Here is a 22,684-nt window from a genome sequence, read left to right as displayed (position 1 = left end):
GTGATTGATGTAACTTATAAAATAATTTTAGAAAGTGTCTGGTACATCCATGTCTGGTACCAGCTTTCAGTCACGTGATCCGCGTCACGGTCGACGTCATGGCCCCGTAGCTATATCTATGAATGCACCGATCGCTGTCGTGCTCATGGATGTATTAAGAGAACACTCTCGTGATGCTACCGTTGTTGCGCTTTAATGTAACTTTAAACATCTTAAATGTCGAACCCCGGTTCGCTTAACGTCAAGAAACTCTGTCATTTACCAAAACTGGCGACGTGATCAGAAAAGACTGCTCAAATTCAAGGTATGAAGTTATCATTCGTTAGCAAGTAAGTTAGCAACATTAACGTTGCATAGACAGATACCCTTGCAGAAACTTCAACGTTTGCTTTCAATGGAGCTGGTTGACTGATATGGTTGACAAGTTACACGTCAGCTGTTGCTCTGTAGTAAAGACTGGCTAATGTATGTTATCCGTCGTCAGGGTCCAAAATTAGCACCATTTACCAGCCAAATGCTGGTAAAATATTATGCAAGTGTCAGTCGTACTGAAAACCTCAATGTAAAGGTGGTTTTCCGCGTCAATGATTCTAGAGGTTCAACGTTAAAGCCTTGTTTCTGGATATCTAGCTACAATTAAAGTCATAAGACATATGTCAACTAAAAGCAGTTTGTTTAATCCTGTTAAGAATTTCACTATGCTGAAAAGAGGTACATACACCTAAAGAAATATCTGAATGGTAGTCATGTGGGGATTGTTAAATCCTTCTGAATTACAAATGATCAGTGTCTTAATGAAACTTCTTTCTTTAGGTTGAACAAATGTTTTGACCCTGGTCCAACAATGGACCAAAGTTCATGAAACAGACCCAGTAGCACTACCAAAAGTTACTGAATGTGGATAAAAAGCTGTGAAAACCAAAGTAACTGATTTCTGTTTACAGCTTGGCCCAGGTGTATGTGGAGCTGGATGATGGGTTTCTGGCAGCCGGTAACCAACCTTAGAGATTATGTATCCCAAAATCCTCCAGGGGTTACATTCTTCCTGTGTCTGTTGACTTTGGCTATCTCATTTATCTGCCTCAGCTCTTATAGCTACACTCACACTCTGCCTAACCCTGACACAGCAAAGGTAAGGACTAACTTAATTGAATTCATTTTGGAGAATGGAAGTTGTCTGATGTTCTACAATAAAATCTGTTCACAATCCTTTTAAGAGGACAACTTCTTGTATGCAAATAAAACACAATGTTGTGCAGTCTGTTACTGCTACGGTGTGTCAGTGTGTCCTGAATACTGATGTGCAAATCATACACCTTTTCTTCTTATAAGGACTGGAACCATCTGCTGGCCTCCTTATCTAAGTTCCAGCTGTGTGTGAAAGCCAATGCAAGTACATCTGAGCTTGTCTCACCAGTCCCCTCTCCTCTGATAGATAGAAACATTTCAGTTGACTCTACAAAGACTCCTTCTCTCACCATATTGCATCTCAAGGTTCCTCTGGCTGTGACTACCCACTCAAACAGTGGCTCTCTAAAATACCTTGGTTTGCAGACTGCCTTGAGAGCCAGTCAATTACATCTTGGAGGTTGGTATTGCAGTGCATTGGTTTTGTCGTAACATGAAGTAGTGTGTAATCTTAAATTCTCACCCATGATCATTTGTTTTACTCCCCAGGCAATGAAATTGTTAATGTGACTCTAGAGGTTTTGTCTGGAAATGATACCTACACCTGCCTCACCATTAATGCCCAAACACACCTCCTGCCCATGAGCCTGTAAGTTCATTCACACTCCAAAGTGTGGGTTTTCTAAGCTTCCTTAATTGAAATTACCAACTACTTAGGTACATAAACAGAATGTCTGTCTGTATTTCTTTTGTTTTGTTTTCATGCATATACTGTGTACTTTTAATGAAGACTTCCGCCAGAGTGCCCTGCATCTGAGAACAACATTTCACCCATCCATGTGGAAGCGAGCAACCAGCTGCCTACAGCATCACAAACCTGCTACAGTCTACGCTCCAAGAACGATCCTACACTCACAGTCATGTTAACACCGGTACAGCGTGTTCCACATAAACAACATAACTTGCTCAGTTGTAATACAGGTACCGTCTTGTAAACCTGTTAGTCATGCTCTACTTTTATTCTTTAGGTGGAGCAGAGCGTGGCGGTGCGACATCTGTTGGAAGTCAGTGTGTGTCTGCTAGGAGTTTGTTTGTTACTCTGTGTAGCTGCTAGTCTGACACATCCAACCCTACGCCGCTACCATTGGAATGGACTGGATCTACAAAATGTAATAGTCATATCCTATATTACCATACCACTTTGTTATTGTATCTCTGACAATGGTAACGATTATTCATTTTGATAGAACATCTCGATATCTAAGTAGCATCTAGATGACTTGGTGTCTACACATGTTGTGAAACGTGCAGATACTGTCTTAATCTAACTGTACTGTTTTACTTTATTTGCAGGAGCCCTTGATAGACCCCTGAACATTTTTCATCTGCTGCATCCTCAACAAATCAGTTGGTGTTGGAGAGAGAAGAGCGATATGTGTCACTACTTTTTAAAGGGGTATCCCACCAATTTGACAAAAGAAATCGTTTTTCATGTCTTCTTTTGGCAAGACCTCCAGGCTCCCATATTTTTGGATTAATCAATAATAGTTAAGTTGTGAATAAACTTTAATTTATCAAATGTCTGTAGCGGAGCGCTTCCTGGACTCAAAAAGTTAGCTTGAGGTGCTCTTTGGATGGGATAATCATAATGTGGAAACTCCAAGGCACTCTCTTTTAGAAAAATACTAAGCCTTTATTTATGGCTTTGTCATCATAAATCTTAAAGTACTCCGACGCATTTCGGCATACAAGCCTTCGTCAGGGAGTCAAACTTTAATTTACTTCTAACTAAAAAAATAAAATGTCATAGGGAGTTCTGAATAGTTTATGAAAACTGTTGTATAACGTCTTCAGTAGCACTGGAGGGAGCTTGTTAAAGAAATTAACCCTGGTAGTTATCTTTGCTTGGGATTGGAGACAAGATATTATGTAGCATCCAGCGAAGTGAAGATATTTAATCTTCTGCTGCATCAATTCTGAACATTTTTAATCCGCCTCTTCCAAGTTTCCCAACTTCATGAAAGTACAATACTTAACCAGTGGAGCATGCTTGTAATAGGGGACTGAAGTATTATATGATATCCAAGTGAGTAACTGGGTTGTGATAGAGAAGAGTATATTTGTTATGGGAACAACTTTTTAGCTGGTAATGCCTACACTGATGACTGGTAATACATTCACTGTACAGTCTCTTATATGCAGTGCATGCCATGTTTACTTCATTTCCCAGAATGACTCTCAATGACTTGTGGAAAATGGACAATAATGTGTTGCATTCACCAGAGTGAGATCAAAAAGCTAAATCTAATATTTTTTTAAATTGGGAAAGTAGTTTTTGTAATAATGTATTCCTATCAGCAGATGTTTTTTTCTTTGTAAATGTTACTGGACCAAAGTTCTTTGGGTATTCTAGGCTAGTTTGTCTGTTTTAAACTCAAATGTACATATCTGACACTGAAAGCTCATTGCATCCAGATGCCAGATCTACAGTTCCACAAGTATTCTTGCATCTGCCTTCATTGTGTTCTATCTATAGACAAAAACAAAAAAAAACTGGACGTAGCAGCAGTTACATCCCCCATTGGTTTGTGGAGTACCGTTTTAGCAAAGAGGTTATAATAGTAAGAGGCAACCTCTTATTATTGTAACACTTGGTTTTAGCCTGGAGTTGGGCTTTTGGCTGTTGCTATCTTGGTCTTTTGAAACTGGACGTGACCATATTTGGCCAAGAGGATCGAGCTGGGGAGGATGATACAGCTAGGCCAGTGTCTTTTGGCAGCGTTTTAAGGCACTTCCGCATTGGCTACAGTTATTTAGACCCGGAAGCTACGTCCAGTATTTAGTATTTTTTTACAGTCTACGGTTATATTTCTTGCAGAGTAGTAGAAACTTTAAAAAGGGAATGTTGAAGAAACACCCAAAGGTCTCCTTCTAACGTCTATTGTTAAAATGAGAAAAAGAAAAGGGATGTAACATCTGCTGCTATGATAAAGATGTTTGTAATAGTTTAATAACGAGTTAACAGGACACTAAACACAAAGTGTGTGCATCAAAATTATCAGTGTTAAGAACTGCCGTCTTTCAGACTCTGAGTAAATGAGTTTCCAGGAGCTCAGAAACCGATGACTGCGGTCAAGAAGGCATCCTGTTTTCAAACACTGTTTTCCTAGTTTTAGAAAGAATGAAACATTAATAGTGAAAAATATAAATACTAGGTTTCCAATGTGAATTTGACTGTTATTGCGAATCTGACTGAAGTTAAGGAACTTTCATCAAGTGTATTTATATATATATTTTTTTATATATACAAGTAACCAACACCTGTTTCATTTTTGGTTCTGCCAAGTCAAGGAATGCTGTTAATATAACCGTTTAGGTTTGACTTAATGCACACACACAGTCTTTTTGCAGTTACACATCTAAATGACGACAAACTATGAAACCTTACAAACTTGTCTACATTACCTGATCATAAAGGTTTTTGTTTATCTTATCTTACATTGGTTTTCCTTGGAGCCCAGGACCAGCAATGGAAGACGGCGATCAAATGTATTAATTCTTGGCTTTACTTTTTCTTTAGAAAGACCAGAACAATTCAAATATACCATAACACTTTACATTACAGTTTAACATTCCAAATAATTGATTATTGGGATTTGAATTTGTTTTTTTGTTTGAAGTCATTGGTGTCAATGGTTTAGTTTAGTATACATTATGCCTGGTTCATCATTATTGTCTAGAAATAAACAGAAAGGTCACAGTGCCAACATCATCAGTTGACAAACACAATAAACAAATTTTTCACAATAAACAAAGTGTCTCCTGTAAGTCAGTGTTTTCAATTTATACATGAAATTACCATTGGAAATTACCATTGACATATATATAAGGAAATTACACAATTCATTTTATGGCTGGCTGACTGATGTTCCGGACTTCGTCTACGTAGAAGGATTTCTTCTCCAATCATCGTTAGGAATCTTTACAGAATGCTTTCCTATTGGTTGAGTATAGAAAAAATATAGGCGGGATTTCTTCAGACCACAGGAAGGGAACCAAGTACGTCGAAGTGGTTGGATTCTTCGCGGCCTGGCGGATTGTTTTATGTTAGGGAAACGGAAACATAACGTTACAAAGTATGTATTCTTCCATGGACGGAGTATTACACTAGCGCGAAACCACTACTAAGTCACCGTCATATGAAACGGTCTGCGAAGTCGGTGAAAAGTACTCGTTAGGGCTACATGTTTCCACAATGTGAAGCTAGCTAGCTAGCTAGGGTTATCCGCTAGCTAACGTTAACTTACCTAGCTAGCTAGATATGTTAGCTTAACATTAAACGTTAGTAACAGTTGCTGCATAACGTTTGAAACGTTTATGTCATACGCTCTTCACTAAACTTTATTTGGCCTTACTTCACAGAGACCTAGCTAGACCAATAACTGACTTCTGCATGAATAACGTTACATAAACGTGAACGTCTTCATCAGGGTTCTAAATTAGCACCGTTTACCAGCCAAATGCTGGTGAAATATGCAAGTGGCTGGTAGATTTGCTTCACTCACCAGCCAAAAAACCCAATGGTAATCTATTGAATGGCTGGTAATATTTGAACATTCATTAGCCATTTGGCTGGTAGACGAAAAAGTTAATTTTGAAGCCTGGTCTTCATAGCTAACACTGCCCAAACGCGGTATTTGCTCTTTGCCATAAAATCTTGTTATTCCCAAGTAACGTTAGGCCTCCCACGTGGTACCCCTCACATGGGGCAGGTTTTAATAAAGGTGTGGGTGTTACCTTGTTGTGAAGTGTCCACGTTAACTGCTGTCAGATCATGTGCATGGTGTCAATTATTGGAGTATGGCACCTTGTAACGTTAACGTTAGGTAAATATACACAAGACCTATGATTTTTTTTTCCTCTTCAGGATGAAAGCTCTGGAATAAAGTTTGATTGGAAAGAAAGAAGATAAACAGGAGACCAGGAAGGAAACAGAAAATAAGTGTGTGGCCATGTCCTACTCCAGCTACAGCAACCTGAGCAGGGCTCAGCTTACCTTTGAGTACCTGCACACAAATTCGTAAGTACCGTCATGCTGGTAATTAATAGCCTATGTGCTTATGAACTTGGTACTAAACATGACAGTGAATATTATAGAACACCAACTAGAGGATAGATACAACATATACTAGTTTATCTATATGAACATTTTTTCAAGGCCCACAGATGGCTGAAAAAGTTACAACAGATCAACACCTAACATTGTTAGTACAGTTAGCACTACACCTTAACTCTATAAATATCCCTTACACCAACCTATTATGTTACTTGAATAGATAACCAGATTAAATCCTGTTAAACCTGATCATCCGTTTAAGAAGAGGAGAATATACTCCCATGTCAGTGTAGGGCTGCTCCCTCTTAGTCGATTAATCGACTAATCGGTTGTTTTGGTCTTAGTCAACTTCGATTTCTTTAGTCTATTAGTCATGTTTTATGCTTTTTTTCATGCTGAATGACTTATTTCCAAGAAACGTACGAGCACATCTCTGGTAAACACAAGAATTAAAGTGGTGCTTTTGCATGACTCTTTGTGGAGAAACTCAGATTTACAGACCTGTTGATTAAATCAACTAATCGATTAGTCGATACAATTGAATGAGTGTTAGTCGACTGAGAATTTCTTCAATCGAGCACAGCCTTATGTCAGTGTAGCCTGTTATATTTCTTCTTTATTATGTACTGTCTTACACATTGCCTACATGTTGCCTACTTGACAGCATTTGGAAGTCGTGGCACTTATTTCCTTTTTTCCAGCCATGGCCACATCAGCCAAAGGCCAAGCTTTTTTAGGAGAGTGGATAGCTTGTGACATCATCTTGTTTCCCAAGTTGGACATTTGGCCAGGAAAACTACTTGCGTATTTAAAGCAGCAAAGTTGAGTTAACTCTATTAGGTTCTATCAGTCCTGACTTCTCTTGGGACTGCTACTTGGATGGTATCTTGACCGCCTGAGCTAACTTTGTCATTCTCATGTTTAGGTTCTGCTTTATGATCAGATTAATAAATGGCACATAAACTAATTCCTGATCATCAGTAGCTTCAGGTACATATTCATTTCCAGAGCTGCTGTCATCAAAAGCCTCAAATATTGGTTTCAGAGTGCATTAAAATTTGTGCGCACTCTACCTGGTAAGGTTGTGTGTCCACCAGAGCGGTTTTTTTATTTTTATTTTTTTTCTGATGCCACCCAATATTTTGAATTATTTGCAATGGGAGAGCCACGTATTTACACTATGCTACAAACACTAGCACTGTGACTAGGCGCAAAGTGTCTTTTCTGCACTAAGGGCGGCACTTTTGCTATTTTTTCTGAGTTGAAAAATGTTCAACTTTGGGTAAAAAGCTGCGCGTGTCACTGTCATTTTCTTTCTGAACCATCAAATCACAATGGAGGAGGGGCTGGACAAAAACCACAAAGACTAACCATCACATTCTCCTGTACAAGTGCTGAACAACATCAACAATGGAGGAGAAATTAATACTGGTGGCCACATAGACCGGAGGGTCTCTCTCTCTCTTATCGTGCTTCAGCCTTAATCCAAAGCAAGGGCCAAAGCAAGTACTCTTCCTCATGTCAACATTTTTACTTCCGTGGAAATTTTAGGCCCTTTCAGCCGAGCCTTTTCAGTAGAGTGCCTGGTGTTTCCAACTGGGACAAAACACTTTAGTGGAAACGGGGCCTTATAATGAATGTAGCACTAGAGATGGTCCAACCAATGAGAATTTGAATAGCCAGTTGACCAAGCGACCAAAAGGTGCCAGCCCTAGTTACGGTAGGGTTCCACACAGCGAAATACCTCACGAATTTCGGCCAACGAAAGTTTGCCTCGGGGGCGTGGTTGCAAAAACAACACGCAAGTCCGCAACATTTTTTTGAATGTCCCGGGCTGTCAGAAGACAGGGCGGTAAAATTGCACAGCAGCAAACCATCGGTAAAATGTTAGCTCATAAATGCTCTGGTAACCTGGCTATATAGCCTAGCTGCCTTGCTATGCTTACAATGAAATGCAATGTCCGAACATGCAAGCGGTTGACCTGTCGGCTTGCTGAATCATTTTGAGTGTTTAAACTATCTACAGTGGTCTATTTGGTGGTGTGTTTGCCCTGTTTAAGTTTGTGTGACATATAAACAACAATCCGTGTTGCTACAAGTGTCAATGTTCGCCAACAAAACATGTAATCAAACAAATGCACAAGTAGCCTAGCTAGCTAGCTGCCTGGCTAGGCTACAATGAAATCCAATGTCCGAACATGCTAGCGATTAGCCTGTCGGCTAGCTGAAAAGTTTGAGTGTTTAAACTAACATATACAGTAATCTATTTAGTGGTGTATGTGCCCTAACTAAGTTCATGTGTCATATAAAACACAATTCGTGTTGATAGAAGTACCATTGTTCGTGTAGAAACATTTTAATCGCATCAAAATTTTCATGACACGGCACTGATAACCTCCGCCATCTTTGTCAGACTTTTTTTGTAACTCCCGCCTCCAAACACAAACGCACAGACCTGATTGGTTCTCGAGTGGTCCTCATTTGAATAAAGTTAAACTTTCGTCAACTTTATTTCGCTCCCCTCTGCGATTCGCTCTCATCTCGCTCAATCAGGGCGAATTTCGTCTCCATTCAACCTCAATGAGAGCAAAGCGAAATTTCGCTGTGTGGAAACCTACCGTTAGGGGTGCACCGATCCGATATTAGGATCGGCCCCGATATTGCAAAAATAGTTTTGGTTTTTTTTACACTCCGTCGCAGCACCGGGGCCTCTGTTAACTGCGTACCCTTCTCACTCATGGTAGTAACTTTATAACACAACAATTAATAACCCACAACTAACTCTCTTAAAAGGATAAAACACCAAATCATATAACAATTTGAGACTTAAACAGTTTCTAACACCAATAATTTTACATTTACAAATGTAGCTACACCGCCGAATGGCAAGTTTGGTAACATTACAGCTGCTAGCCTAGCTAGCCAGGTAGCATAACAGTCTGTTAAGCTGGGAGAGGCTACGGTTGCTAATGCACAAGAACCGAGAAGAAAGTTAGCTAGAGGATGAAGAAAGACCGGAGATACACCAGAAGAACATGTGCTCAAGAGAGGAGCCGTCTGTTCCCAAGTTTTTTCTTTCTAACAAATCGGACATTTTTTTTATTTTATTTTTTATTTATCCTTTATTTTACATAATTTAGCCACTGTTGTTGCCCGTCGCTCTAACGTTACTCGGCCGTGCTAACGTTACTGTGCTAACGCTAAAGACCTGTCACTTCAAGCATGCAGCGGAGCAACGTTATGAACACAATCCACCTCCGGTCCCGCTACAGACAGTTGAGAAAGACGGGTTCAGAGCAATGACTAAAACTCTGGATTTAAGATGTCTTGCCTCGCTGAAATACGTCCGCCAACCTACTAACGTTATTCAAACAGCGGAGGAGGCTGACAGCGGAGCTCCATTCAGTCGCCCACTACAACCACACTACAACAACCTAACTTACCTGTGGCCAAGGTAGTGGTTATACAGTACTAGCTTACAACTATTTAGTTTTGAAAGGGAAACCGTGTTAAAGTTTTTTGTATGTGTAGGCTATTCATTCGATTTGAGTTTATTTTACTACTTTGCAGTTTGCACAATACAAATAGTTTAGCTACTGTAACTGTTTCATGGATTCCCCTTCATACAAAGTTATTGTATAATTCCGTGGAGCCAAGCAAACCCTTAATCAAAGCTTTTAGTAAACATGATGACATTAACATTTTTTGTGATATTCTATGTACTCCTGACAGTAGAATAAGCCATTATAAACCTATATGAAGGTGGCCCATTATTGATGGCCCATTATGTATTTAAATTTATTTTAAGAAGTTTGATTACATTATATTTTCGATTTGAATGCACAATTGTTTTTTAAATAAATAAATAAGAATTCAATACATTACATCTGTTATTTTGTCTTAGTTAGGAAAGTAATGTTTAGTTAGGAAGGTCTGGTGCCTTTAGTGTCTTCCACATGGTGGAAGGAAGGTATGATGTGGAAGGTATACAGTTTATTATTAATTCAGCAACGGTATCGGATCAGTATTGGGTATCGACAGATACACAAAGCCCTGGCATCGGTATCTGTATCGGGACTGAAAAAGTCGGATCAGTGCATCCCTAGCCCTAGTGAGGGACTCATGTAATATTGCTAATTTGAAATTTGTCTGACAAACTAAATTCATTGAACGGCAGTCACGGTTGGTCTGAAGAAAACAGTCACTTATGCATGACGTGGTTCACTACATTCCCTGTCATGGATTTAAAAGGCAGTTGCATTTTTGTGCATAGCAGGAGTAAAGATGGGACAAATGTTCCTTATCTTGTCATTGCTACAACAAGTAGACCTAAACAAATTCTTGTGATATAGCCTGACTGAAAAACCCAGACCATGCTTGAAATGTTTTGGTGACTAAATGAATACATTGTTAAATGACAATCCTTTGTTCTGTTTGCATTAATGCATATCTCTCAATAGACGTGAGGAAATACAGGTTGTGTAATGGAATAACAATCTAACGCATAATATTAATGTGGAGATCCGATCCTGGCAACAAGTATCTCCTATACTTTTTCAGATCATCTTGCCCTGTTAATTCAAAGTTATATCACTCTTTACATTCAAGTACAATATATTTAATTAATAAAATGAGTGGTCTGTTTTCAGGACAACCCACGAGTTCTTATTTGGAGCCTTGGCAGAGCTTGTGGACAATTCAAGGTACTGATTTGCAACATAGCATATCATTGTTGACAGATTATACAGCCTGGAAAACTTTGTCAGTAGCCAGTTATCTTTCTTATATTAAGTAGTTGGTCTCACAGTTTGTTTGTTTCTTTTACAGAGATGCCAATGCCACACGTATAGATATCTACACAGGTACACTTCAGAATAACTGCCCCAGTTTCACACACTGAAGCATGCACATTCATTCATTGCTTCTAACATGTCTTTTTTACCTTCCTGATTTGCTGACAGAAAAAAAGCCAGAGCTGCGGGGCGGCTACACGCTCTGTTTTCTGGATGATGGTATTGGAATGGACCCTCGTAAGTGCTAACTTATTAAATCGCTTAAAGCTAAATGATTAAAGGTTGCTTTGTAGTAGCTCCGTTGTGATTTTTTTTTCATAATATGTATTTTGTTTTTTTTACTAGATGAGGCAACTCATGTGATTCAGTTTGGAAAGTCAAACAAACGGTCCCCTGAGTCCACTCAGATCGGCCAGTATGGAAACGGGCTGAAATCGTAAGACCTTCTCCTAATTTGTGTGTGATTATAACATTGTGCATTTAGTAAACTGTTTGAATTATTTCACATATTAAAATGTGTTTGTTTTCACAGCGGCTCTATGCGTATTGGGAAAGACTTCATCTTGTTCACAAAAAAAGGCAACACGCTGACTTGCCTTTTTCTGTCAAGGACTTTCCACGAAGAGGAGGGACTAGATGAGGTCAGAGTCAACCGTTGAATAGAGGTTGTCATTGTTATTAGGGATGTGTACAAGTAACTTTATTAATAGTTATGCCTAATTGATAGTTTTGAAGTGCAAGTGGAAGAGTGAGCAATGCAGTTTAAGATCTGTTTCATCAAGCTCCCTTTTCTGAATAGTTAACAGCAATGTATTGTGAATGCACACAAGAAAGAGGTGTAAATGCTACACAACCTTTGTAAACCGTAGCTGAGAGGCCCCTGACTCAGCTGCATGCTGCTGGAAGATGCGCAGAGAGAATTCAACTCTGTGAACATCAATCAATAACAATGTGACATTAAAACAGATGCCCAGTTCAGTAAGAAGTCATATCTCTGTATATTGTGGAGAAAATGCTACACCCACAATATGTAGATTGGGTGATTTTTATTTTATTTTTTATTTTTTTCTAAACAAGATCAATGAGATAAAGAAAATTGCAATCAGTGTGTTTTAATTATATGATTTTATTTCTTCATCATATCTGTGAGACTTTATTTTAATGAAAAAAACTTAACATGTTCACTGTCATGTGTTCATTTATTTTCTCTGCCACACAGCCTAGAAGGCGATATAAAACTAGATTTCTTCCTCATGCGTGTACTTAGTCTGTAAACAGGTATATTGAATATTTATGAATTAGGTTGCTGCTGATGAGACTCATTTGGCTACCCATTTTAATAAATTTTTTACTTTTCAAACATTTCGATCCTCTCTTCAGGTGATAGTGCCCCTTCCCTCCTGGGATCTAAAGACTAAGGAGCCGTTGACCTCTGACCCAGAGAAGTACGCCATAGAGACGGAGCTGATCTTCAAGTACTCGCCTTTTAAAAATGAACAGCAGCTGATGGAGCAGTTCAACAAAATAGAAAGTAGCAGTGGTAAGTATATGACATTTGTCTCCATGTGAAGACATTAATTTCGTGATGTCCATCAGTTTATTTCCACCACTTAAAGTAAAACATATAATAAATCCCTCTAAAAACAATGGGCCTCATTCACCAATATCTTCCTACGTTTTCTCTTAAATATGTTCTTAAGAAGGTTCCTAAGAGAAGTCTACGTCGGATTCATGACGTGTTCTTAAACAGCAGAATTGTTCTTAGGATTGATGAATCCCACGTCTTCGTAACTGAAAGCTCGTGCCAGTTGTTGCTAAATATACGCATAAAGAAAAACGGACATTGACGTTCCTGGGTGCCAATCGTTATGATGAACATTACTGAATCTCAAGTAAAACTACAAATAATAAGAGACATATTTACTTTAGTAAAAGTAGAAGATGTCCACTACCACAAACAAGGCCTGGTTTTTATAAGAAGTTCCTATCCTAACCAGCATAAAACGGAAATGTGTTGTTAGAATCGGAATGCGGTTGGTTTTATTCATGGATGTATTTTATTTTCTCTAACCATGCAAGTAAGCAAATAAAGCGTGTGAAGCAGCGGACATGAGGAGATGTGAAGAGGTTCAGCCAAATAAATAAGATATGAACGCGTTTTACGCAGTCTGGCGGAGGAGTAAACGACGCTGTAGAGACGCAACTATAATTTTAAAAACAGGAATAATAAAAAACAAACATTTTCATTTTCACTTTTCCGGAGGCTGTATTACCGAGGGTCAGCGGCGCTGCGCCCGGGCTCTGGAGCACCGGAGCTGGCTTGGATCGGCGGTGACCCATATAAACAGTATCTATGGCAACCAAACTTTACTGGTGAGACAAACGTGGGACGGTCAGGAAGACGTTTTGGCAGGGGGAAACTGATCAGAAAATGTAACGAACGTTGTAGAAATGTAGTGGAGTAGAAAGTATAGATAATTGCTGCACAATGTAACAAAGTAAAATTCAAAAGTAGGCTATGCACTATTGAGTCTACTTAAGTAAAGTACAGATACGTGAAAAATGTACTTAAGTACAGTTACGAAGAATTTGTACTTTGTTACATTCCACCACTGCATTTTGGCCCTATAAATAGCGACCAATCACCAAATAACGCAGGATTTAATCAGTTTAATTACTGATGTAAATTGCAGTGTTAGTGTTTTTTTGCATATTATTTTTGTTTTCAACAAATGATCAGAAATACATTACAGTACAATATTATCATTGTAAACGACTGTAGAATTAAATAAAATGCAGTAAGCAATCATTTGGAGCAAATTGTCATCACTCAAATGTGCGTAAGAGTGCTTTTCAGTGTTCGTAGATTTTGGTCTTAGCTAAGAACAAATCCAAGTTAAGAAAACATTAGTGAATGCCAGAATCTTCGTAAAAAGTGCGTAAGAAGGGTTTAAGAACACATTTCTTCGTAAGAACGGTTGGTGAATGAGGCCCAATGTCTCCTGAGAATGATCATTAAAGTGTCTCTGTGGATGAAGGTATCTCTGTTGTGTCAATACATTTTTTAGTAATTTTGTTTTTCTATAAGCATGTTTTTTGGGGAATGACAAGTTTGATATTGATTGCAATGCTTACTTTTGTGTTTTTTTTGTTTAAAGGCACTCTTGTGATCATCTATAATCTGAAGCTGATGGACAACAGAGAACCAGAACTGGATGTAGAGACAGATCACCAGGACATACTGATGGCTGGGACACCTGTTGAAGGAGTGTGAGTGACTCTATTAAACCATTTACCATGGGATTACTAACTCATGCTGAAAGGAATTATATTTTGTAAATTAACTTCATTTTATGTTGATTGTATTGATCAGAAATGTTGTGAATGTTGATGCCCTTCCCTCTCACAGGAAGCCAGAGAAGAGGTCGTTCAGAGCGTACGCCGCTGTTTTGTACATCGACCCACGCATGAGGATCTTTATCCAGGGACATAAAGTCAGGACCAAGAGACTGTCCTGCTGTTTATATAAACCAAGGTAATATGATAACTAACTTATACAGAGTCTGTAAATACTGTAGTCCAGTGACAAGACTTAGCATTCGTTTTTGTTAATAGGGTTTATAAATACACATCGACTCGTTTCAAAACTCGTGCTGAGCAAGAAGTGAAGAAAGCAGATCACCTTGCTAAGATTGGTGAGTCACTGGTGAAATTTGCTGTTTTTATTTACATTTTGCTTTCCTGTTGTGATGCCCTCACGCTCATTGGGTAACAATTTGGTTATTTATTTCAGCGGAAGAAAAAGCCAGAGAGGCAGAGAGTAAACAAATGGCTTTGGAGGCCAGATTAGGAGACGACCTTTCCAAAGATTCACGGGTAAACTAAAGAGGATATTTTGATTAATTTGTATAATGCAAATATGGTTTTGTCTATGTAAACAAGCTTTTAATCTAAAACAGGCACATCATTCTTTTGTCTAAAAACTGGATTATAATTTGAAACCTCTGCCTTAACCTAAGGTTGTGTGTCTCAACTGATGTCTCCTTGCGCCCTCTCTTCCTTTAGGCAATTCTGAGAAAGGTTCAAGATTCAGCCATGATGCTTCGACGGGATTGTGACATGAAGAGAAGGATTCTCGAAGCCAAACAGAAGTACTATATACAACTTTATTTCTCCTATTTATAGATTTACAAACAGTTAATAGGATTTATGCTGGCCAAAATGATTGCTGTGTAAATTATATGTAAATTTGTCAACATGTGTTTGTTTTTTGCATGTAAATAATATAGAATAGTATCTTGAAAAGATAACGCAACCCTTTGTTTTTGCTGGGCTATGTCTATTTACTGTCAGTCTCCCAACACTTTCTTGTTCCTCAGAGCATTAAAGGAGCCCAAGGAGTTGAATTTTATATTCGGAGTGAACATTGAACAGAGGGACCTGGATGGGATGTTTGTGTACAACTGTTCTCGTCTCATCAAGATGTACGAGAAAACGGGACCCCAGCTGGAGGGAGGCATGTGAGTAATATGCACACAGTGATTGAAAAGTGACGATGCTTGAATGATTAAGAGAAATATTTTTACAGTTATGTGATTTTTTTTATTTTTTTTTGTTGTGTTTTAGGGCCTGTGGAGGTGTGGTTGGAGTAGTTGATGTCCCGTATTTAATTCTAGAGCCTACTCACAACAAACAAGACTTTGCAGATGCTAAGGAGTATCGACATTTACTTAAGTCCATGGGGGAACATTTAGCTCAGTACTGGAAGGACACTAACATTGGTGAGTTTCTCTAAACTGCCAGAGTTCCATTTGTCGCCAACACCTGACCCGCACAGTTCAAATAATTAAAACAAATCATTATCCAGGTTTGTCACTATTTGACAAGTTGTCAAATGAGAAGGGATAGAACAAATCCCTCTGCTCCTGTTGCTAGAAAAAGTTTCAAGTTGAAACTCTTCTCTGATAAACAGGTCAGTAAAGATATAATAAACAATGTGACAGCATTTTATTTAAAAAATGGTGCACAATGGCAACACTTACAGACAGGTCGAAAGCCTACCATCATAGCCCATCCTGGCTGCATTACACTGCTTTCCAAATCACTTTCCAGTGTGCACACACTTGTACAGCTGCAGTTAGGAACAAATAGGGAAGTGTTGACTTCACGAATGCCCACTTTACATTAACTTATTTTTTCTTTTCATTAAATAACTTATTGCTGTATGAAATGCTGAGTGTCTGTGTGTGTTATGCAGCTCAGAAAGGCATCGTGAAGTTCTGGGATGAGTTTGGATATCTGTCCGCCAGCTGGTCTGCACCTCCATCATCAGAGCCGAGATACAGGAGACGTCGCGGCATGGAGATACCACTTACTATTCAGTGTGGTAAGTTACAGATCCATACACACATAAAACATGCATACTTTATCTCAAAAACGTACACTGAGGCTGATTCTGGGATTTATTTTCAGATAAATGTTTAAAATGGAGAACGCTGCCATTCCAGATGGATGCCGTGGACAAACGCTATCCAGACAGTTGGGTGTGTCTCATGAACCCCGACAGCACCCAGGACCGGTACAAACAAAATGTTGTTTTATAGTATATGGTTTTATGGTCTTTAAGTTGCAATTCACACTAAAGTATTAGTAAAATATATTTAACTGTACTGCATGCCAAATTGTGATGCTGTCTCACTACGTTGCTGTTTTCAATGCAGTAGTGTTCCTACATGCTATACATAGTGTGTATTTTGTGTTTAGGTGTGATGCTACTGAACAGAAACAGAATTTGCCATGTGGTGTTCTGAAGAAAGACAAGCAGACAGCTGAAGACAAACGGAAAGAGCTGGAAGAGAAAATCAAACAGCAGCAGGAGAAACTAGAGACCTTGCAGGTACCTCATTGCTCTCTTTCTGTCACTCTGTTTTATGTACATCAGGACATCAGACATTGTTTTTTCTCCCATCAGAAAACCAGCACTGTAAAATCTGCAGCAGATTTAAAGAAGCTGCCACTGGAAGTCAGCATGAAACCAACAGAGAGCTCCTCTCAGGTACAAACTCCACCAACTGTGCTACTAGAAATATGAGCAATAACTTTATTGCAGGTGTATAAACACAGCTGAAAATAAGCTAGAACTGATTTGCTGCTTTTTTATGTCCCCACACCATAATAGTTTCCTGTTGTATTTTCTTTAATAGTGGAAAATGTCCCTGTAAAAAGACACAACTCAGAATATGCCGCCATTTACTGAAAGTTAAGTCAAATTGAATCAGCTAATTTTACAGATTTTGTTTTTTACAAATAAATATATAATAATATGACCAGTAACCTGCTTGACAATATTTTATTGCGTTGTGAAAGCCATTCAGTATAGATGACCTGGTGCCTGTACTTGATGGCCAACGTCTGGTTTGTTCATAATGACAAATGAAGCACACACTAGCTCACTAAGGCCCCAATCAGACAGACAAACTTAAAGTCATAGTGAAAAAACACCTGATGTCGTTTAACTTCACAGCAAAATAAAGGTTGGCTGAGGGCGAGTGATTCGAAGGTTGCATAGCAAGAATAACAAAAAGATGCAACTGGTCTGATCGGGGCATCTTCAACAAGAAAGGCAGTACCCCCGCAAACGCCCCCCTGTCTGATTGCGGCCTAACACTGCTGTTGGTGTTGATCTTGCTTTTCATTTGTTATCTCACTGATCTGTTTGTTGTGTGTTTCACATGTTGTCGCTCCAGGCAACTAGGTCTTCTGAAAGGTCCATAACACGGCCCCGCTCCCCACCGCTCCCAGCTCACTTAAAAAGCCCCCCTCCATCCCGTGCAGCTTCTCTGCGCCCTACACGAACTCCTGCCCCTCCGCCACCACCACCCAAAGTCGAACCATCAAAGTCCAGAGGTGCAGCAAAGCCTCCTCCACCTGCAGCAAAGCCTGTACCCAAAGCTACTGCCAAAACCCCCCCATCCAGCCGCAGCTCACGGGTAAGTTACAGGGTTTAGGTGATACTCCACCAATGGGGGGGAAGTAGTAAATGTGTCTGCAGAGTAGTGTGTAACAGTGATATCTGTCTACTTATCTAGTCACCTGCCAAAGCATCATCAGCCAAACCAGCAGCTGCTGGACAACGGAAGAGAATCGTAGAGCAGGAGGCCAGTGAGGAAGAGGAGGAAGAGGAGGAGGAGGAAGAAGAAGAAGAAGAAGAAGAAGAGGTGGAGGAGGATGAGGACAGTGAGGAAGACAGTGAAGAGGAAGAACCTCAGATAAAGAAATCCAAGATGGCCGCAGCAGCTGGTAACCGTGGGAAAGTGATAGAGAAGGCCTCACCTCCCAAACGTGCTAAGTTGGACGAGGTAAACGCACAACAGAATTCACGAGCTAGATTAACCTTTCCTTGGCATCACGTCAGAGAGATGGTATCTCAAATGTTTAATTGTACAACTTATAAATATATCAATACTACAAAACCTACACATGTATAGAATAAAATGACCGCATTGGCTGCCTAAACCATTGAAGCATTCACCGTAATCTTGTGAATCAGCCCGTGTGTGTCAGTACTGGGATAGTGTGTGCTGCTGTCTCTTTCTGCTGCTTGTTGCTTTTTCTCCTTTATTGCCAGTTGTCTCTCACAAAGGATTAATTTCTAGAATGTGAGTAAATGAAAAGGACAAAGAGAATGAGAGGAGAATTTGAGCAGTTATTTGTTTACAGTACCGTAAAAGTCTTCATCCATTACAGATCAAGTGTCTAACACAAACGTAAATCCAAAAGCTTATCAGGATATAGTTATTTTTGGGGGGGGGCTTTAGATTATTTTAGGCCTTTATTTGATAGGACAGCTTAGACATGAAAGTGGAGAGAGAGGGGGGAATGACATGCAGCGGCCAGGACCGCCCCCAGGTTACAACTCTTCTTATCAGAAGTGACGCTAAAATGAGGCTTATATAGTGAAGAAAAGTAACAGGATCCGAGGTAAAACTGCAAGGTAGGGCACAGAGCATTCAGCATTCAGAGGCAAAGCGCAGCGCAGGTAAACGTCAATATTGCTGCCGGCCACGGAGTCTTAAGAGGTCAGCGGCACGAGGTCGGCTGCAATTTCGTTCCGCTCTCCCCATAAGAAAATGATGGCAGAGCCAGCGCAGAGCGTTTTTACCGCGGCTCGCGTGTAGGTGGTTTAATTAGGTCACTAAATCTCCAATCAGAGCCCCTCTGCTCTTGACCTTGCAGGTTAACACCCAGAAGAAAGGAGTTCCTACTCTTATACGGCAGACACCAACGACACCACTCTCTATCCCTAAACCCATTTCCATGCAACAGCATGGGGGTAAAGCAAAGGTAGCTCGGTCCCTCTCTTGACTACCCTCAAATAAAGCTGGGCTGAATCTGCTCTCACAACCTTAACCAATCATGACAAATTAACCTTTCATCTGATCTGGGTGTATTGTCCGATTATCTTTCTCTCTTGAAACTGAAGTTGTCGTACTCTTTTAACAATCAAGCATGACGTTCTCACCCAATGCATGAGATCACACTGGGACTTTCACTTCTTTCATTAACAGGGATGCAAATCATTTCTTAACTTTTTTTCTGTCTTTTCAGTAAACGGTATTTCACTCACTGCAGTGGTGGTTAACATTTTGTTTTTGCAGGCACCTGAGAAGCACCAACAGGAGGAACCAGAGATTGACACTAAAAATGCTCAGAAAGGTGAGATGTTGGACTGCTCTACACTAAAGGCCCTGACGCACTAAGTAGATTGTCTGCTGTCGGTCCAAGTTTGGCTGCCTAGTTGTTGGCTGTCTTCCTGACAGAGGGCCCATAGGCTATGTGCTGCTGATTTGGGCAAATGTGTTTTAATTGTGGGTATCAAAGCAACATTTCTATCTCGTTTCCCTTTTTTTGAAAGACCAATAGAGAACCGCCTGGAGAACTGCTGGCATGAAGAGTTATTTCCTCTCACGCAGGCCCAGAATGTACGTGGTAGTTGGCCGTCGACTGTAGTCTTTGCGGCGTGTTCAAGTGCAATTTTTTGGCCAGACGAAGGTGGCATGGGGCTACATGAGGCGACTCCACAGTCAGCTTTCATCGCCACTAGTTCTTGGCCGTCTGCTTGGTGTTTCAGGGCCTTAACATGTATAACACATTCAACTGGAAAACGAAAGTTCTAATAGAATAATTTCTACCTATGTATTTGTTTTCTACAGATAAGGGTCTGCTGGTTGAAGTACGTGTCAACAAGGAGTGGTACACAGGCAAAGTCATCGCTGTGGAGGCAAATAAAAAGAGTGTTCGCTGGAAAGTGAAGTTTGACTATGTACCTAGATCCACCCCTAAAGACAGATGGTAAGATATTGTCTGTGTTGTTGTTCAGGGCACATTTATTTGACTTTGACAGATAATGAATATCCTATGTTTGTGTGCTCTGTGAAGGGTGTTCAAGGGTAGTGATGATGTCCGGTTGATGCGGCCGCCATCTCCAATCTCTCAGACACCTGACACCCAACAGGAGACCGAGAAGGGCCCTGCACCCATGGAGCCTGACACTACTCAACCAGGAACCAGTCGGGAGGTGACCGATAGTCTCGTCACCATGTTGAGGTGAGCTGATTACAATGAGCTGGTGTTGTTTCCAGTCACTGTGTTAATTGTGACAGACAGGGCCCATCGTTTTTATAGTACTGTGGTGTGTTCATTGTGTAGTTTGTATTTCCAGGACAATGCTGCGTTACTTCTTCCCTCCTGCTTTTCGGATCCCAAAGGATGATGTTAACAGCATGACCGCTGAGGAGTTGGTGTCCTTTCCTTTGGTGAGATAGATAATAGATGGTTTAACAGATTGACCCTTAGACTAGAATACATTTCTTTTATTACATTGAAAGCAAAAAAAAAGGTTTACATTGAAAGCAATACAATGATTAGAGAATGCAGAACTATATCTGGGAATGTGTTGACTTGTTCTTACTATTGTGTTTTCTTGTCCAGAGTATTAAGTGCCTGTGTATTTCCTTCTCTATTTAGAAAGAGTATTTCCAGCAGTACGAATCAGGTCTCCAGTCGTTGTGTAACTCGTACCAGAGCAGGGCTGACGCCAGGGCCAAAGCTGTGGAGGAGAAGAGCAACAGCAATGAGGTCAAACTGAAGGAAGCAGACGAGAAACTACAGAAACTACGAACAAACATTGTAGCACTCCTGCAAAAAGTACAAGAGGTAAGACTGCTTCATCTGTACATGTTTAGGGTCCGAGAAACAGGACCTATTCAAATAATCAAAACAATATACCACTCCCTCTTAGCTGTCTGTCAAATAGAACATTTGTTATATAATTGTTGTTTGCAGTAAGTAATATTTTTTTTTTTACACTTTTAGGACATTGACATAAACACAGATGACGAGCTTGACGCCTACATAGAAGACCTCCTTACCAAGGGTGATTAAAGAAGACAGAAAAGAGAGAGGAGGATATTCACATAAACAGGCTGGCAGTTTTCATTCAGCTATTACTTGCTGACCACTCCCCCGAGGACTCGTGCTTATGTGCAGAAATGGCCGTTAAATCAGATTGACACAGGTGTGATCTTTGATTTTGATCGTTCCAACGCTTAGTCAGCACAAGTGCACTGTTTTTGTTAGGGCAGGTTTTCTCGTGATCTACATTATTGGGTAGCCTGTGGTTTTCTCTTTAGTCCTTTTTATATACCTGCTCATATATGTTAATCTATGTTTAAGCCATCCTATCCTGATTAATCTTTTGAAATAATTTGTGTAGGTTTAATACATTTATGCTCTCTTTTATATACTGTAGTCGGCTTATGCTGTGACATACTGCAGACTTCATTTGTTCCTCATTTTGGTCCATCGTCGGGTGAGAATTGGACACACCAAGTGACTGGGCTGTGCTCTGTACTTAAACATTCACTTTTATTTTTGTACACTAAACATATCAGTGTTGTCCATTACCTTCCCCCATCCTGGTCTAACGAGCAAACAGGTTAATATTTTACGGTTCTGTGGTGTGCCACACCCACAAACAAGAACAACTTACTGGGTTTTATCAGTATGATTATTCCCTTATATCCCTCCACATTTAAGCTACGACTGTTGTGTTTATTTTTGGAAGAAAAAAAAATTCATTTAAATGCAAAAGTTGTGTGTTCATAATTATTCAGTGCCTGTGTACTTCCTTTTCAACAGATTTTTAACATGTCATGGAAATGTTTTATTAATCGGTGCATGCTTTCAGTCTTTTTGTTCCTGGAACAAAGGATTCTGTATTTTTGACAAATCTTTACTTAGAACAATAAAACAGGTTCAGAAACACCTTTTTTGATAAATGCATTTCTGTTATTTTGATACATTGTCTGTAAATGCTAAATAAGATATTGGTTGTGGGAAATTGACATTTACAATTACATTTTAGATAGTCCTCAGTAAAAGTAAAAACAATCATAATTATGAGTTTCTGTAAATAAAACTCTTGAAGGATCAGTTCACAAAAAGGATTTAAATTTTCCCACTAAAATGAAGGAAAACGGATTTCCCGTTTGGTGCTCAGAGCATTGAAAAATGTGTCTTGTGAAAACTGTTGACAGTGTTGTGTATGGATTATTCAGAGTACCGTGCACTTGAATGAGAGTATTTC

General features: G+C 39.7%; 2 protein-coding genes across 3 annotated transcripts; both read left to right on the top strand.

The window, feature by feature from the left end:
• The first annotated feature begins 111 nt into the window (after positions 1-111).
• On the top strand, positions 112-4,357 carry zgc:158398 (uncharacterized protein LOC568894 homolog). Its single transcript, XM_039802321.1, has 7 exons — positions 112-304; positions 945-1,132; positions 1,333-1,588; positions 1,678-1,777; positions 1,919-2,060; positions 2,157-2,297; positions 2,482-4,357. The coding sequence occupies exons 2-7, from the start codon at positions 959-961 to the stop codon at positions 2,500-2,502; spliced, it is 834 nt and encodes a 277-aa protein (XP_039658255.1). The 5' UTR covers positions 112-304; positions 945-958; the 3' UTR covers positions 2,503-4,357.
• A 781-nt stretch (positions 4,358-5,138) lies between these two features.
• On the top strand, positions 5,139-22,364 carry morc2 (MORC family CW-type zinc finger 2). Of its 2 annotated transcripts, XM_039802315.1 has the most exons (28): positions 5,139-5,264; positions 6,056-6,208; positions 10,894-10,947; positions 11,072-11,106; positions 11,206-11,274; positions 11,383-11,473; positions 11,570-11,678; positions 12,418-12,577; positions 14,196-14,307; positions 14,447-14,572; positions 14,653-14,732; positions 14,831-14,913; positions 15,103-15,188; positions 15,417-15,557; positions 15,664-15,818; positions 16,295-16,423; positions 16,510-16,615; positions 16,801-16,933; positions 17,009-17,092; positions 17,784-18,026; positions 18,126-18,395; positions 19,273-19,380; positions 19,695-19,752; positions 20,250-20,388; positions 20,476-20,643; positions 20,759-20,852; positions 21,064-21,252; positions 21,412-22,364. In XM_039802315.1, the coding sequence occupies exons 2-28, from the start codon at positions 6,141-6,143 to the stop codon at positions 21,478-21,480; spliced, it is 3,159 nt and encodes a 1,052-aa protein (XP_039658249.1). In that variant the 5' UTR covers positions 5,139-5,264; positions 6,056-6,140; the 3' UTR covers positions 21,481-22,364. The 2 variants fall into 2 exon arrangements, with proteins under 2 accessions (XP_039658249.1, XP_039658250.1); XM_039802316.1 differs by lacking the exon at positions 19,273-19,380.
• The last annotated feature ends 320 nt before the right edge of the window (positions 22,365-22,684 follow it).

This window comes from Perca fluviatilis, chromosome 6 (assembly GCF_010015445.1).
Source record: "Perca fluviatilis chromosome 6, GENO_Pfluv_1.0, whole genome shotgun sequence".
NCBI classification, from domain to species: domain Eukaryota; kingdom Metazoa; phylum Chordata; class Actinopteri; order Perciformes; family Percidae; genus Perca; species Perca fluviatilis.
The sequence above is the reverse complement of the archived record's forward strand: the minus strand, read 5'-3'. Positions and strand labels throughout refer to the sequence as shown.

Bases quoted from the DNA above. Each gene is read 5' to 3' on its own strand.
- zgc:158398 (XM_039802321.1), top strand. From the start codon at position 959: ATGTGGAGCTGGATGATGGGTTTCTGGCAGCCGGTAACCAACCTTAGA. The intron at 1,133-1,332 runs GTAAGGACTAAC...TCTTCTTATAAG, and splicing joins CTAACCCTGACACAGCAAAG to GACTGGAACCATCTGCTGGC. The intron at 1,589-1,677 runs GTTGGTATTGCA...TTTACTCCCCAG, and splicing joins CAGTCAATTACATCTTGGAG to GCAATGAAATTGTTAATGTG.
- morc2 (XM_039802315.1), top strand. From the start codon at position 6,141: ATGTCCTACTCCAGCTACAGCAACCTGAGCAGGGCTCAGCTTACCTTT. The intron at 10,948-11,071 runs GTACTGATTTGC...TTTCTTTTACAG, and splicing joins GAGCTTGTGGACAATTCAAG to AGATGCCAATGCCACACGTA. The intron at 16,424-16,509 runs GTAAGTTACAGA...ATTTATTTTCAG, and splicing joins ACCACTTACTATTCAGTGTG to ATAAATGTTTAAAATGGAGA.